This window comes from Lontra canadensis, unplaced genomic scaffold, assembly GCF_010015895.1.
Source record: "Lontra canadensis isolate GAN:19392208 unplaced genomic scaffold, GSC_riverotter_1.0 scaffold195, whole genome shotgun sequence".
In the NCBI taxonomy this organism is placed as follows: domain Eukaryota; kingdom Metazoa; phylum Chordata; class Mammalia; order Carnivora; family Mustelidae; genus Lontra; species Lontra canadensis.
Genome location: NW_022631189.1, coordinates 207742 through 223577, shown reverse-complemented (window position 1 = coordinate 223577; position 15836 = coordinate 207742). Strand labels below are relative to the sequence as shown.

The window sequence follows — 15836 nt, the reverse complement described above, 5'->3', positions numbered from 1 at the left end:
AGGTATTGTTATGTTACAGAAATAGTACAGGCTGCTAGTCAAAAGAACTGGATTCTAATTCTGACTTTATTATTAACTAGGTAAGTCACTTAACCTCTCTGGTTTTCATTTAAATGGAATGATCTCTTCAAGTCAGTGATTCAATGAGATCTTACTTTTGGATTAATCACTAAGTAAGGGCTGTTCTACCCAGTTCCTCCTCCTCTGGGATCCAGGCCTTTTGTCCTCACCCTATTCAGAGCAACTCTGTCTCCCACCAACTACCTACTCCAGGAAAATCTGACAGCAAGAATTCAACAGTGATGAGGGAGCTATACTAAAACAACAACCTTCATATGGCCCAAAGGAGAGAGATCTGAAGGGATGTAGGGTTAGTCAGAGTCCAAAATGTATATCTTCTCTGGAGGAACCTCTCAGGCCTTCCCAGCTAAACTCATGGTCTTATCCTTTTCCTAGTTCTTTTTCTGTATCCATTTACCTAAACTTCCAAATCTACTTCTACCTCCAGATTGACCTCTAAGCTGATTCTGCCACTGGGGACAATAAAGGGGTCATAAAGGAAATTAAACAAAAAGTTAAGTTCTACTCAAAGGGAAAAAAAAGCTCACAGTAACAAAAACCAAGGTTCTGTATGCCCCCATCAACGTAAAACGCTGCTTCCCTATAGGAGCTCAACCATTTTCTATAATTCTCATTTTCCATTAACAACCTACGTATTTCCCAGAAGACACATGTCTTTGTTCTCTTATGTACATTTCATCTAAAAGTAGGTTCCATAGCACAATGATCCAACTGTAGGCTGAATTCTCTGGAAACTGCCAGCATTTCTCTTTCTACCTTCCTTTTGTTTCTAAGAGCAGTTGTGGATTAGTATAGACCCAAAATGGGAGTTGAAATATGTATTGCATCTTTTGTCATGTAGCTACAAAGAAAGCAGCAGGGCTAACCAGAAATGAGCAACAGGAGATTTCTGATAAATAACTCATGGTTATCTAGAAGCTGAATTAAATCACAGACACCAGAATTTGGAATTTCATTTTAAACTGCAAAATTAGAGGTAACAGCCTCCTACTTATATGATAGTGTCAATTTAATTTGAAATTTGAGTATGGTTTTACAAGCTTAGCATTCCATTCTGTGGTTGCAGTGAGAGCACTTATGTATTTATCAGGTTTCCATGCATTTAAATTTGGAAAAAAAGATGATTAAGAAAAAAACCAACAACAATCTGGGTGTCCCTGTTGGATACTATAATGGATGTTAATAGTATTTAGAAATAAAATGACTGAGATTACCTTTTTATGGGCTCAATATTCATCAATGACAAGTGCAGGTGATGAATTCAGCCCTATTATCAGGCAGTTTGAGCCTTTCCCAATATAAAACCGGAAGTTAGAATACTTCTTCTTTCATTGGGTTTGCATCAGGTAGACCAAATGAAGATTGTATAACTCATGCACCTCTCACAAATCCTTTCTCTCTCTAATTTGAGAATAAGAAAATCCACTATTAATTTTGGATTCTGACAGGAGAGACAAAGAGGGAGCAGTGAAATTCTGGGGGAATTTAAAATCTCACTACATCCCCAACTGACCCTAGTTTGGGCCACTTCATTATGGAAAGCAGCTCCTGCCAATCATTTTTAAAAAATTTGAGCCTCATTTCAAGAGACTTATTGGTCTTGCTTCTGCAGACTCATAATTCCTTTATTTGCTCTTGGGAAGAAAAAGCAGTTAGAGGCTTAAAAGCTAGATATCCCCACAATCCTATCTCCTTGTTCATCATTCTTAACCAGGCAGGAAGTTGATGCAACACCTGTCTCTAGCAAAGTATTATTTTCAGATACTGAGATGTTGCCAGAGACAACTGGTCAGAGAAGTTAGGAGGGAGAGGAAAGAGGAGGATCCAGATCCAACCCTTAGAACTGGTTGCTGCTTTCTCCATAGGACTGTGCATTGATAGACCTCCTGTCCCTCACACTTTCTTTTTCCCTCCCTTCTCATTCGATGTCCTTCTGACCCCAAATTCAACCTTTCATAGTAAGAGATCAGTATGTTTTCACACTTGGGAAATCTCATTCAAGAATTTTTGTCAATGGACAAGTCATAAGAAGCCCTTCCATTTTAGGGCTCGTTGACGTCACCAAGGAGGCGATAAATATCTGTTGATATAATTGGATGTGAGATTCAGTGTTGAGATAGCAAAACTCTGCCCCTCGTTCTCTGGCAGGGCCCTATGATTTATGCAGGAGCAGAGGCAGCACGCAATCGAGCTGTCAAGAGAGCGTCAGCTTATTAGGCAAATGCTGCGTGGTTTCTGAAGAGGGTCGACGCTATAAAATCCAACTCCAGGCTCTGGTGTGGAGAAACTCAGAGCCCAAGTCCGTTGAGAGACTGAAGAGAAAGATAAGAGGGGAAGAAAAAGAGAGTGAGGACAGAAAGGCGAAGGGAAGAAAACCCCTGAAAAAGCCCCGCAGACGTCCCTCTTCAGAGAGGCGGCAGCGCCCCACTCACCTGCAGAAGCACCTCAGAAGGTAGGGAGCGCTTAGACAGAAACGCACCTCCAACTTTGCATTGCCTAAACTGCCATGGTGTGCGCGGCAGAGCCGGGTGTCCCTTTGAGAGTATGTGTGTGAGTGTGAGTGTGTGCGCGCCTGTGTGTGTGCATGTGTTTGCTGACTGTGCTTCAAGATTCCGGTAGTAGCCAGGATGTGTCAAAAGCAAACTTAGACGGCTGCTACCAGTTACTCCTCGCTGGCCTTGTAGACGAGTCCCCGCCATCGATCTCGACCCCCGAGAGAAGGATGCAAGGGCTGGGATGGAGAAAGAGGAGGAGGAGGCAGCAGTTCTCAATTTGGAGGACAACGCTGAAAGATCCGGAGAGGGCGGGGGGTGGGGGTGAGATCTAAAATTTGTAGATCTTCTCTAGAGTTCGGGGAATCAGTTTTGGGGATCGTTAGAAAGGGGGCTCAGAGACCCTTCGAGGGTCTCGGAAGAAGGGTCAGTCCAGCCCGACGAGGGGCTGAGCTTAGTGCTGAGCCCTGTAGGCATCCCCTTTCCTGAAACCCCTCCTCCCCCAAGCTCACTCCCAACTCTAGAAGTCCTAGTTCGAGAGCTTCAGCACCGCGGACAGTGCCTGCCTGAACCCCCGAGGCACGTCTGTGTGTATCCGGCAGAAAGACCCCAAGCGCACCTCCCATTTGAGCTAAACTCTGACCAACTCTTTCTTTCTCTCTTCCCTTCTCTCATTCCGCTCTCCGCCCACCTCTGCCGCAGCGAGCGCCCCTACCATGAGGCTGCCGCTGCTCTTGTCCGCGGGCGTCTTGCTGGTGGCTCTCCTGCCCTGCCCGCCGTGCAGGGCCCTCCTCAGCCGGGGGCCCATCCCGGGCGCCCGGCAGGCTCCGCAGCACCCCCAGCCCCTGGATTTCTTCCAGCTGCCGCCGCAGCCCCAGCAGCCCCAACAGCCGCAGGCTCGGCCCGTCCTGCTTCGCATGGGGGAGGAATATTTCCTCCGCCTGGGTAACCTCAACAAGAGCCCCGCTGCTCCCCTCTTGGCCGCCTCTTCACCTGTCGCTGGTGGCAGCGGCAGCCGCCTTTCGCCGGACGAGGCGGCCGCCAACTTTTTCCGAGCTTTGCTGCAGCAGCTGCCGCTGCCCCGGCGCCCGCTCGACAGCCCCGCAGGTCCCGCCGAGCGCAGAGCCGAGAACGCCCTAGGCAGCCGCCAGGAGACACCGGAGAGGGAGAGGCGATCCGAGGAACCTCCCATCTCGCTGGATCTCACCTTCCACCTCTTACGAGAAGTCTTGGAAATGGCCAGGGCTGAGCAGTTAGCGCAGCAAGCTCACAGCAACAGGAAACTGATGGAGATTATTGGGAAATAAAACGGTGCGTTTGGCCAAAAAGATGCAGTATTTAGCACACAAAAAAATGAAAAAAATTTAAAATAATACAGTATTCTGTATCATAGCGTTGCTCTAATACCATTTGTTTATTTTTTTATAGCTTGAAGCCTAGCCGATATACAGCGAGAGAGCCTATACTCCTTAATTAGCATGCACAAAGTGTATTCACGTGCAGTAACAGCAACAAAATGTTATTTGTATTGTCTACTCTGAGTTTCCATTTCCAGGTGTCTTTAATGGTGTTTAGAAAGTATAGACCCAGAAGGAAATGTTTTGAAGCAGACAGAAGTCACCCAATTTATTTTGTTGTGGTCTGAGCCAAAGAGAATGTCATTCTCTTGGGTGGGTGAAACAAAATCTGTAAGCTCTTTGAATCAACCTTTCCTTGTAAATGTTTCGGTAATAAAACATTTTTCCAACCCTTGGTCAATTTGGTTGTGTAAGAGAATGTTGAATATTTATATTTTTAATAAAAGCTGCAAAGATAATCGTGACTTTATTTTTCCTTTTCCATGTTCGTAGGAGTAAAGCTCTCAGCTACTGGCTTTCTTCACCCTGACTTCAGCACAAGAGAAAACAAAACTCCTTGCATTAATTTCCTACTAAAAATACAAACATACACCAGTGGCTTACACAGATACTGCAATTGCCTCTCTGTACCTCAGATTACACCTCTGAGGTTAAGTTAAAATAATTTGGGAAGTTTCTTCCAGTTTTAAGACTTGATAATTCTATGAATAGGAGATCAATTCATAATGGAAATAATTAACCCTGATTAACTATAAAATGTTAAATAATTGTAGAGGTCAGGGAAAGAGGAAAGGCAAAGAGGAGAAAGGTTTGCAAGGCATTCCTCCAAACTAAAGGGCCAACACTGCTTGTTTTTTGTTTTTGGTGGAGAAAGACTCACTTTATCAAGCTACTATTTGGTACCAAAGATATACTTTTTCTGTGCTATTTTCAGTGCCTACTTTTAATAGGAGAAACTTGATAGCTTCTCTACTTAAAGCAACGAATTTAAATGCTATAAAATGGCACTTGGGAAAATATTTTATATAAAAAATATTTTGACTTTAATAACTTCACAAATTCTCTTCTCATTTATGTCTATACCAATCCTCATCACTGTAATTCTTAAGAATATAAACTGTGCATTTTGAAAATGGAACAGGCACATCCAATTAGTTTTACAGTGCATTTGTCTTTGGTAGTTGAGTTATAACTTAAAAAAAATTCAGTTGAATGTATAATACTCCGAAATTAATTTGGATGTATGAAGATGCTTCTTCCCTTGGGACCCTTTGAATACACTTGACTAACATATTAATAAGATCACATGAAACACTGAATAAGTCATTATAAGACTAAGTTGTTAAAAACAGCATTTATTTAAGAGTTCATACAGAATAAAGTAATACTTTTGAAAGAGGCATTATGGTGGGACAAATAAATCATGATTTAAATATATATATGTATTTTAAATAGGTATGGTGTATGTATAGATATTTAAATACACACAGTTATTCTATGGTTCACCAGGTTTGTGCCTCAGTAGATACATAAGAAAATAGACAGTTCCTGTTGGAAATTCTTTTTCAATTCAAGTGCTTGATATCTGCACATCTAACTAAGATCAGAAAAATTCACCAGAAATGTCCTAGGCCTTCAGCCTTCTGGACTAAGAAGTGTCACCAGAGCTAAGGAACATTTCTGGGTGTACCTCAGTGACATCTGTTATGGAAAAGAGGAAACCTTTGTAAAATGTTTCATATCTTTGGTCAATGATTTACCTTTTGTCCATATATTGATAAATCAGTCACTTCTGAATTAACACTGAATTTCACTGACCAACTGCAATGTTAAAGAAGAAAGAGAGAGCTACTGTGATATTATAACAAAAGCCAGTGCCTATTAGAGACAAGAGTGTAGTGCACACTTTTTTAACACTTGCCACTTGTTACGGACACACACACGTATCACACCTACTCTTCATAATGTTTCCCACACGGTAAAAGATTTGCATAAGGTCAAGTTTCTTTTTTCCATTATTTTCAGCAACTATTTTCTCAAAATTGTTTTCCCTCTGGAAAGTCATCTGGAATTAAAGGGTTTCTTCTTTTTTTTTGCAGAAATCCTGTTCAGAGGTCCCTTTCATCACCTGCATCATGTTAATTTCACCTAGGTTCCCTGCTGCTGGTGTGCATCTCAGCCAGGCAGACAGAGGGCAGCAGCTGGAATGAACATCATTCACTCAGGGAGTTCAACCAGGAAAAGGAGAAGACATGACGGGCTGGCTCAGAACCAGCTCCGTTCCCACTCCCTGAAGCTGTGGCCTGTACCTGGAGGGGAGGGTCCTCAAATCCAATCTGCAACAGAAGAAAATCTGGATCAGAGGAAGAAGAGCCTAGTCCTTTTGGGTTGGTCCAGTCACTTTTCTACTCAGGAGAAAGGATAATAATAATTATTATTATAAAGAACATAATTATTATTAGGGATGGAAAGCAAGCTCAGGCTGTCTTGGCTATGGCCAAGAGCCATGAAAATAATTCACGCTCATGATCCCAAAAGGGGCAGCAGTAATGCATGCAGTGGAGGGAAGTTCTTGGGAAAGGGTCCAGGCTATTTTTTTAAGTTCACATATATATGATTTACTAAGCCGAAAGTGGCATTGAACTAATAGGAACTTGTGTTTAGAAAAGTCCGCAGTGTACAACATGATGACTATAGTTAACACCGCTGTCTGACATATTTGAAAGTTGTTAAGGAGATCCTAGGAGTTTTTATCACAAGGGAAAAAAAAACATGAGAAAAAAAACACACTTTTTTCTTTTTGGCATCTATATGAGTTGGTGGATGTTAACTAAACTTACTGTGGTCATCATTTCATAATATATGTTAAGTCAAATCACTTACACTTTAAACTTATACGGTGCTGTATATTATATATTTATACGTAAATAGTATATTTTTTGCAAAGCTGCAAGCTTAGTTTTGAGCAAATCGTGAATGAAAGGACTTTTTTTTCTCTAGGCAATAACATCTAATGACATCAAAATTTCTAAAGAGATATCTATTTTTTATATAGATAGCTCTATAAAAGGTATCTATCCTTTATAGATGCCAGACAGATACCGTTGTGATTTTGAAGTAATTGACCAATCTAATCTCATAAGTGAAATTAATTTTTGTTGTTTTGAGTTGAAAAAATGATGAAATGGACAATCATAAAGAAGTCCTGCTGAAATGCAATTTGATGTGTATACTCAGACTCCTTACATTTAAAGGTACTTTGACAAACACAGCTCTTCCTAGAGCTACGGAAGATGGCCTAACAAATTCTGATGACTTCACTGGTAAAATTATCCTGCTGGATTAGAATGGCACTGATTTCAAAGCAATGAGGTAGGCACATGCATTCAATGCAGAAGCCCGGGGTGATTTTGTGAAGCTGCTGCATGAATGGACGATAGAAAGCTGACATGACAAAGCAGAATTTTGGTAAGTACACTGTGTTGTTGCCACTTAAAATAGTTTAAAGTGAAAATGAGTGCTTTTCCTGCACCTTCCCAGATTTTACCGTAAATATGTGTTTTAGGGTAATGTTTCAAGTTCAGTAAAATTGTCCCAAGTCTTTATGGTTCGGGGATTATCTTTCCACCTGCCATGTTGTTCCTTAATAGAAAGTTTAGAAAGGCCATGAAATCATACTCAGTCACAGTAGAATAAAACCAAAGCAAGTAGTTTTCCATGAAGGAATAGTTGAGACATCAAGTGAAATTGGGCTTTTTTTTTTTTTTTAAAGGCTACTACTATGCTATTAGATTCTATTTAGTAATGGGTTAGATATCTCTGTGTCCTTGAAGTTGATGTGGAAAAAACAACGTCCTGACAGAACCCTGTGCCTTTTTATGGACATCAAACTATTCTCTTCCCCACTGTAGTCACCTTACTCTAACTAATCCTAAAAACAAAACAAAATTTAAAAAAAAAAAAAACTAAACCAAAATAAAACAAACAAAATAAAAAAAACAACCAAATAAACCCCCAATCCAAGTGATCTGGGCATATCAATGAGCTGTGGAAAACCTTTCTCTAACCACAATTTTATAGAAGTGAATACTGAATTCTGCCTAAACATACAGACCACGAGTGTGCATTTTGTAGCCTCTTTTCCTTGAAAGCAGACCCTAATCTAGAGGAATCTTCCATGACAGCTGTTCTAAACTATCTAAAGGGCAAAACTAGTAGCGTAAGGTATTTTCTGTAGAGGGATATAATCTTTGCAAAACTGCTGGTGGCTAACAAACGATTTGATACTGCCTTTGGGATTTGTATATATTTTTGTGCTTTTCTGTACTTGAGAAGAAAATCTATCTTCCCTTGAAAAAGTTCTAGCTGTTAGTACCTGACAGCCTTCAAAACTTAGTATCAAGTAGTTTAGGTTGCTCCATTAACATTCCTTGTGTTTTCGTGCAGTTATTAGATTTCCTTCTAAATGATATGGACAGATGCTGTCTTTCACAGAAGAAAAGCCAGTGTCAGAGTGGTTGCCAAGAGCAGAGATTTATCCTGAGTATTTTCAGGTGGTTACACCATCTTCTTGGTCTTGTTTATGTAAACTTGGGGACCCACCAACCATCTCAGCAAAGATGTCTCTAAAAAGAGACATCAAAGATGGTCTCTAAAGACACACAAACCTGTTACTCTTAACTGAAGGCTAGTTTTTAGTAGGAAAGCATTGATGGGAAGAGCATGAAATGCTCAATGGAGTCTTTGGCTTGATTTTTTTTTTTTTTTTTGGAAGATTTTATTTATTTGACAGCACAAGTAGGCAGAGCCATAGGCAGAGGAAGAAGGAGAAGCAGGCTCCCTACTGAGCAGAGAGCCCCATGCGGGGCTTAATCCCAGGACCCCGGAATCATAACCTGAGCCCTCACCCATTGAGCCTCCCAGGTGCCCCTCTTTGGCTTGATTTTCATGCTAAACATGATTTTTTTTCTTTTTTAAGCCAGCATGTTTCTTGTAGCAAGATTCTTGACAAAGCATAAAACTGCCTTCAGTGCTCAACTGAAGCCAGATGTGTCCCTGGGCACTTAGCAGAGGGGATCTAACTGGTGCAGTTTAGTGAAATGCCCTTATCCTAGGATGGAGGCAACAGCAGCAGCCCCTTTACCGAAATACATCCTGCACCACATGATCCACTGGCTGACCCAAACCACACAGATGCATTCCTGATAGTCATTCTCACACAAGTCTGGGTTCACATTTAAGAGGGAAAATTTTTTTTTAGCTGGCCCAAGTGAAAAGCTGGGCTCTCTGATCAGTAACCAGTGCCCTCAGGCTTCTTCAAGGCTGCCTAGAGACTCCAGGAGGTGCCTGCATCTGCTTTTCCCCAAATGATCATTCTTTCTACCACTGATGATCCTGGTCTGTTATTTACCTGCCTGTGTTCCATTTCCTCACCTTTCCAGGTGATAGTAAGGTATCTGATCAACTGAATGATGACTGAGACATTAATGGATGCTGATGGCTTAATGTACACCCCTGCCACATAGCATGGGAATGTCCATGTCTTATCCTGAGGGACAACTATGGTGAACATGGGAGCCACTGTGTCAGACCATTGAAGGGATGTTGGGGTCAGTGAGAAAATTTGTGTCCAAGCCCTGACCCTTGGGCTTCCATCACCTCTCTGCTGCTGCGTATGCCAATCACAAATTCAACCTGAAAGAAGGATCTGGTTATTCCCACCTGTTAAATGCCAGTCCTCCTTGGCCAATTCAAAAGGACCCTTACCCATCTATAATGAAATCCATTTGCCTTAAAGGAATGTGGATAGAAGGGATAAGGCTAGACTTGAGGCTGCTGAGTGGGCAACCACTCTGTTTTTACTCTGAACCTGCTAGGCCAGGTCAGAGAATCAAAGTCAGAGGCTGGGAACAGGTATGAGTAGGATTGCTGAGGTCATGCCTAGAATGTTTAGTCAGAAAGACTAAACTCAAGCACTGGCCTGCTCCTTACTTAGCATTCCTGAACTGCAGGCCCTTGGATAGCTTAAGCATTATGGATTCCAGACTGGAAAAGAGAATACGTCCAAGAACCTGAACCACGCATCAGTGTCTGAGGTATAAGTAGGATGTGGTCTGTAATTCACAGCCGAGGGTCTAAGCCCTGGAAATTCTGCTGGGCAGGTCTTCTACCACGGGTATTTCTTTCACAGGAATACAGATGTTTCTGCTTGGTGGTGGAGCAACTGAGATGCATTAGGAAGCACAGAGGTGTGTAAATATAGCACACTCTCTGTGAATGCTACAGGAAGAAGAAAATAGGTACACTCCAAAAGAGCTATAGAAGGAAAACACCCACTAAAAGCATTTTTTCTTGGGAGGATTTGCAGCTGTACACACTAAGTAAGGAATGGGTGATGGGTGAGCCTGGGTGGCTCAGCTGGTTAGGGTTCCAACTCGATTTCAGCTCAGGTCATGATCTTGGGGCCCGGGAATCCAGCCCTGTGGGTGTCTTTGGACCCTGCACTTAGGAGGCTGTCTGCTGGAAAGTCTCTCTCCCTCTCCCTCTGTCCTTCCCCTCCACAATCTTCCTCTCTTTCTCACTCTGTAAAACAAATCTTTTTTAAAAAGAAAAAGAAGTGGGTGAAGGGATTTGATTTGGGAGCTTTGCTCCTTGTTAAGGGAAGACCAGAAACCAGAGTAATTTCCTCAGACCTATGAAATAAGAAAAAACTAAATTTACCACTTTTTCTTAAACCAGAGTAAGATTTATGGTGTGTACTGTTTTTTTGTTTTGTTTTAAACATGGTATTTAGGCACTGATGGGGTCGGGGTGGGGAGCAGGAAGAAGCTAAAACGTTGGTATCACAACCTGACGAACAAAACCAGCCTTCTTCTCTGATATGGACCTGATGATTGTGTGTTCAAATGTAGAGTCTGTGTTCTCACCCACTCTGAAAGAAGTACTGAATTACAAAGAACTGCTCATTTGATCATTAATTCCTCACAGACGGGAGCTTCTGCGCCTTGTGTTAGGCAAATAGGCCAAACAAGTCCTCTTCTAGAGTCTTGGGAGGCTGACAGTATTACTATTTCCAACTTACAGATGAGAAACCTCAGGCTCAAGGAGGCTAGGACCTTGCTCAAAGTAACGCTAATGAGAGTGCTGAGAGAGATTAACAGTGACCACAAATCAGAAGAGAAAAGCGGCTGCTGTTGAGCATGTGAGACTCACGGGAGGGGCCGCTTCCAGCACTGGAAGTCAGATTGAGAGAGGCAGGTTGGTCAGCAGTGTGGGGTGCAACTAAGAATGAGGGTACCACCATTGCAACGGTCAGCCACACGCCTACGAGCAGCGAGGCTTAGAAACGACCTCTCTGGCCCGTGAGTCTGTGCCAGTGCGTCAAGAGCTGGGACTAAAAGCAGGGGAGCCCCTATTTTGGCTTAGTCATCAACCCATGTAAAGTGGGGATTCACTCACTTTTCCTACACGCGAGCTTGGTGTAGGGTATATTGCACGCTAACAGCTCACACTCCGTGGCGGGGCAAGGTGGGGCGGGGCAAGAGATCACTGGGCTCTAAGCTCCCGCCTCCTGTAAAATGTGCAAGCCTAACGATTCCTCCTGGACAGGGTTGTTGTGAGCTTTGAATGAGAGAACGTCTGTGAAAGACTTTGTAAATGACAAAGCAAGGGACACATAGTAGTGACAGCCCTGTCACGCAGCATCGGTTTTTCAGATGAATCAACGTGGTGATGGATTAATTCTTTGTTGGTTGTAGTGGGAGAAAAGAAATCCTCAGTATGTGCAACACTAGCAAGGGTCTTGGGTTAAATTAGAATAATAAACAGTTTTAAGACACTGGAAGCAAAATTCAACTAGCTTGGTTGTAAGAACTCCCCCAGAGAGCTCTCCCTGGAGCCTGCATTACTGTTTTCATGGAATTGTAGGGCTGTAGGCACAGGTTGCCCGGGGAAATGAGTTCATTATACTGCTTACACACAACATGTATTTCCCTCTTTCAAATGGATACATCCATTTTAGCTTCCTGTTAAAATAACCTTTACCAAGGATGCTATTTGATCCTGAGAAATAGAGCCTACAATTTTAGTATAGACATTTTTTGTCCTTTTAGAAAAGCCCCCAACTTGACAGTAATTAGGAAGTCACTTTCTCAACAGGGAAAAAAAAAAAAAAAGCCAGAAAAATAATTGCAATTGAAGAATACAAATGAAAAAGCATTAATAATGTTAATGTAATGGTCTCATTAAAACTTCCTTAAGAAAAATCTTACTCTCTCCTATAGTTTTTTCTATGTAAAATGGACTGCATTTTATTATCATAACTTCTTATAACTGCTAGAGTTATTAAGTCCTTGATGGTGTTATGAGTAAATATAGGCCAGTCCTGAGCCCTGATCAATTTTCTCTCTATTTTTACCAAGCTTAAATTCCAGCACAGGCAGGGTGCTAGCATATTAGCAATTTGTAAGCTTGAATCTCCTAGTTTGTAAAAAAAAAAAAAAAACCCACAAGCCAGTTGCTCTCAGTAGGGATTTCTGTCTGAAAATAACTTGACACCCTGAATCCCTCAATTAAATTTAGAGAACATAGTTAAATTTTCATTCATTTCAGTTTGTTTTGGAAAATTAAATAGATCATTTCAAAGAACATGGGACCTGTAGTCACACTCATGGGAAATCATGTTCTTGGTCTCCTGCTTAATTTTTTAAAATGTTCTGTAAAACCTTGGGAGATTAAATTCACTCAGAAAAGCAGCTTTCCAGCCCTCTAGTGACCAACATCTCTCACCTCTCAGTCTTCAGGTGGCAACTAGAATTAATATTTGCCCTGGAAATCAGAATCAATGGTTTGGTCTCAAAGATCATTTGCATGAAAATGATTTTATCTTTTTGCATATGACACCTGTGGAGACCCAGGATTCCACATGGTGCTTTTCCTTGGAACTTTGGCCTAATGTTCATCTTGGTTTAGGAAGACATGAATATCTTCTAGGAGACCAAACCTTGGAATGATGAGAAATTTGATAAGGTCTCAGATCTGGGGACACATACATTGGTTTCTGAGAACCTAGGAGATAAACCCTTCAAGAATGGAAAAGACTCTGCGAGCCCCTACTTTTTAAACCATAGGCTTCCTTCCTTCCTTCCTTCCTTCCTTCCTGCCTTCCTTTCTTCCTCTTTCTTTTTTCTCCTCCTTTCCCCTCCACCATTATCTCTCTCTCTCTTTTGAAATGTTTTTTTTTTTTTTTTAATTTTTCTCTGGGAGCACCTTTGTAACCTCACAGGGTAATATTTATAGTGCCTGGACTGGGGACTAAGATGGTATGGACTGATTTTCCTTGGTGACACTTGCCCACTGTCATTGACTTCCATACATCCCTTTTGCTATTTTAAGTAAAGAGCTCAAAGGTGTAGGGGACCAATGTGGTTCCTAGGTTCTGTGTCTGAACTCATGATATGCTAGATAGGAAGAATCTGGAAACACTTGAGATAGTAGAAAGGACCATGTGCTCCTGCCTGTCAATACTTGGGTTGGGAATCTCAGATCTTCTTAGCCAAGAAGGCAGATTGGTGCTGGAAGTCCCTGGCCCATGATAGGGTGGCCTCTGTCAATAAGGTGAAAACTGGTTTAGATAAGACAAGGAGTGAATTAGGGCATAAGTGTATCATGAAAATATAGAGAGACATTTGCTTATACAGCTAATTACATCAGAGCTAAAAATAGGGCACCACAGACCAGTGACAACCGGTCATTGAATCATAAAGTGCAGCCTAGTCACTTAAAAGCATTAGCTATGTCAGCTATTTCAGTTCCTGAAATGCTTGGCCCTGTACATTGCTAGGGGCAGAAGGGGAGACGGGATTGTTGGATTGGGGCTATGTGGCCTTCCCTATTGCCGGACACTTGCTACACCTTAAGGATTGTAAGCATCATTCTCCCCTAGGCTCTCCCCACCTGCCTTCTAACTTTGCTAAGTTACTTTAAAAGATAGTATATGTGTATGAGGACCCTCATACCCATTAAAGCAGGCAGACACACACAAAAAAAGAGAGATAGAAAAGAATTTTGTTTTGCTTAACACTTATCTTGGGATAAATTCTTCAAGACAATGGAACAATGCTAAATATAAATGCACCTAAACAGAGTTTCAAATGCATGAGGTAAAAGTAATAGAATTGTGAGGATAAATACACAAACCAACAGTTATAATCAGAAATCTCAAACTTCTTCTCTCAGCAATTGATAACACAAGTCAACAGAAAATCAGTAAGGATATCATAGACTTGAAAAACACTATCAATTGGGGCACCTGGGTGGCTCAGTGGATTAAGCCTCTGCTTTTGGCTCAGTTCGTGATCTCAGGGTCCTGGGATCGAGCCCCAAGTCAGGCTCTCCACTCAGTGGGGAGCCTGCTTCCCCCTCTCTCTCTGCCTGCCCCTCTGCCTACTTGTGATCTCTCTCTCTCTCTGTCAAATGAATAAATAAATTAAAAAAAATTTCTTAAAAAAAAAAAAGAAAAACACTATCAATTAACTGACCTAATTGACATTTATAGAACACTCACTCAACAACAACAGAAAATACAATGTTTTCAAGTGCACGTGGAAAATCCACCAAGGTTGATCATATTCTGGGCTATAAAACATATCTTAAATTTAAAAGGATTGAGATCATATAAAGAGTATTCTCTCTCCACAACAGAACCAAACCAGAAATCAAACAGAAGGATATCTGGAACATCTCCAAATATATAGAAAATAAACACTACTCATCTAAATAACTCATAGGTCAAAGAACAAATCTCAAGGTAAATTAGAAAATATTCTGAATTAAATGAAAGTGAAAATACAACATACCAAATCTTGTGGGATGCAGTTAAAGCAGTAAGTAGAAGAAAATTTATAGCATTAATGCTTATATTAGAAAATAAGAAAGATTTCAAATCAATAATTCAAATTTTCACCCTAAGAATCTAGAAAGAGAAGAGAAAATTAAACCCAAAGTAAGCATAAGGATGAAAATAATAAAGAACGGAGATGAATAAAATAGAAAATTTAGAAAAAAAGAGAGAGGGAAAACCAATAAACCCAAATAAAACCAATAAGTTAGAAGACTCATGTTACCTGATTTAGAGACTTCCGTAAAGATATAATAATCAAGACAGTGCCAGTATTGGTAGAGAGACAAACATACAGATTAATGGTTCAAAGTAGAGAATCTACAAATAGACCTGAACACATATGGTCATTGGAATTTCTACAAAGTCATCAAGGTAATTCACTAGGGGGAGGTGTTGGAACAAATAGTGTTGGAACAAATATCTATATGGAAAATAAGCAGACAAAAAAAAATCCTCGATCCTTATCTCACAATACAAAAATTAACTTAAAATGATCTTAGATCTAATTTAAGAGTTGAAACTATAAAAATTCTAGAAGAAAATAAGATAAACTCCTTGTGATTTTTTGAGGTAAGCAAAGATTTCTTAAGACACAAAAACCACAAAGCATAAAGGAAAAAAATGACAAATTGAACTTCATCAAAACTAAAAATGGTTGCTTTTCAAAATACACTTAAGGACATGAAAAGGCAAGCCACATACTAGGAGAATATATTTGCAAAACATGTTTGATAAGGGAGTTTTGTCCAAAATAACATAAAGAACTTTTACAACTCTCCAATAAGATAAACAGCCCAAAGAAATAGGGCAATTGTGAACAGATACTCCATCAAAGAAAATATCAAAATGGCTTAGAAGCACATGAAAAGATGCTAAACATCAGTAGTCATTGGGGAAATGCAAATTAAATGACATAAAATACACATCCATTAGAATGGCTAACGCATAAAGAAGATTGACACTGTACCCACGGGGATGCAGGGAGGGGATTAACTGAACCGCAAA

The 15836-nt window shown here is 40.8% G+C and overlaps 2 protein-coding genes across 7 annotated transcripts in view; one reads left to right on the top strand and one right to left on the bottom strand.

Moving 5' to 3' along the window:
• Window positions 1–1552: 1552 nt before the first annotated feature.
• Window positions 1553–4389, top strand: CRH (corticotropin releasing hormone). Of its 2 annotated transcripts, XM_032847871.1 has the most exons (3): window positions 1553–2533; window positions 3276–3884; window positions 4002–4389. In XM_032847871.1, the coding sequence occupies exon 2, from the start codon at window positions 3290–3292 to the stop codon at window positions 3878–3880; it is 591 nt and encodes a 196-aa protein (XP_032703762.1). In that variant the 5' UTR covers window positions 1553–2533; window positions 3276–3289; the 3' UTR covers window positions 3881–3884; window positions 4002–4389. The 2 variants fall into 2 exon arrangements, with proteins under 2 accessions (XP_032703762.1, XP_032703760.1); XM_032847869.1 differs by having other exon boundaries at window positions 3276–4389.
• Window positions 4390–4504: 115 nt separating this feature from the next.
• TRIM55 (tripartite motif containing 55) overlaps window positions 4505–15836 on the bottom strand; it is a 41337-nt gene continuing 30005 nt past the window's right edge. For 2 of the 5 annotated variants that reach the window (XM_032847868.1, XM_032847862.1), the window contains one exon: window positions 4505–6267. In XM_032847868.1, coding sequence (XP_032703759.1) covers window positions 6145–6267 — 123 coding nt within the window. In that variant the 3' untranslated portion in view covers window positions 4505–6144. Of the gene's footprint in view, window positions 6268–7478; window positions 7574–15836 lie in introns of all 5 variants that reach the window. The other 3 variants (XM_032847863.1, XM_032847867.1, XM_032847864.1) reach the window with 2 other exon arrangements.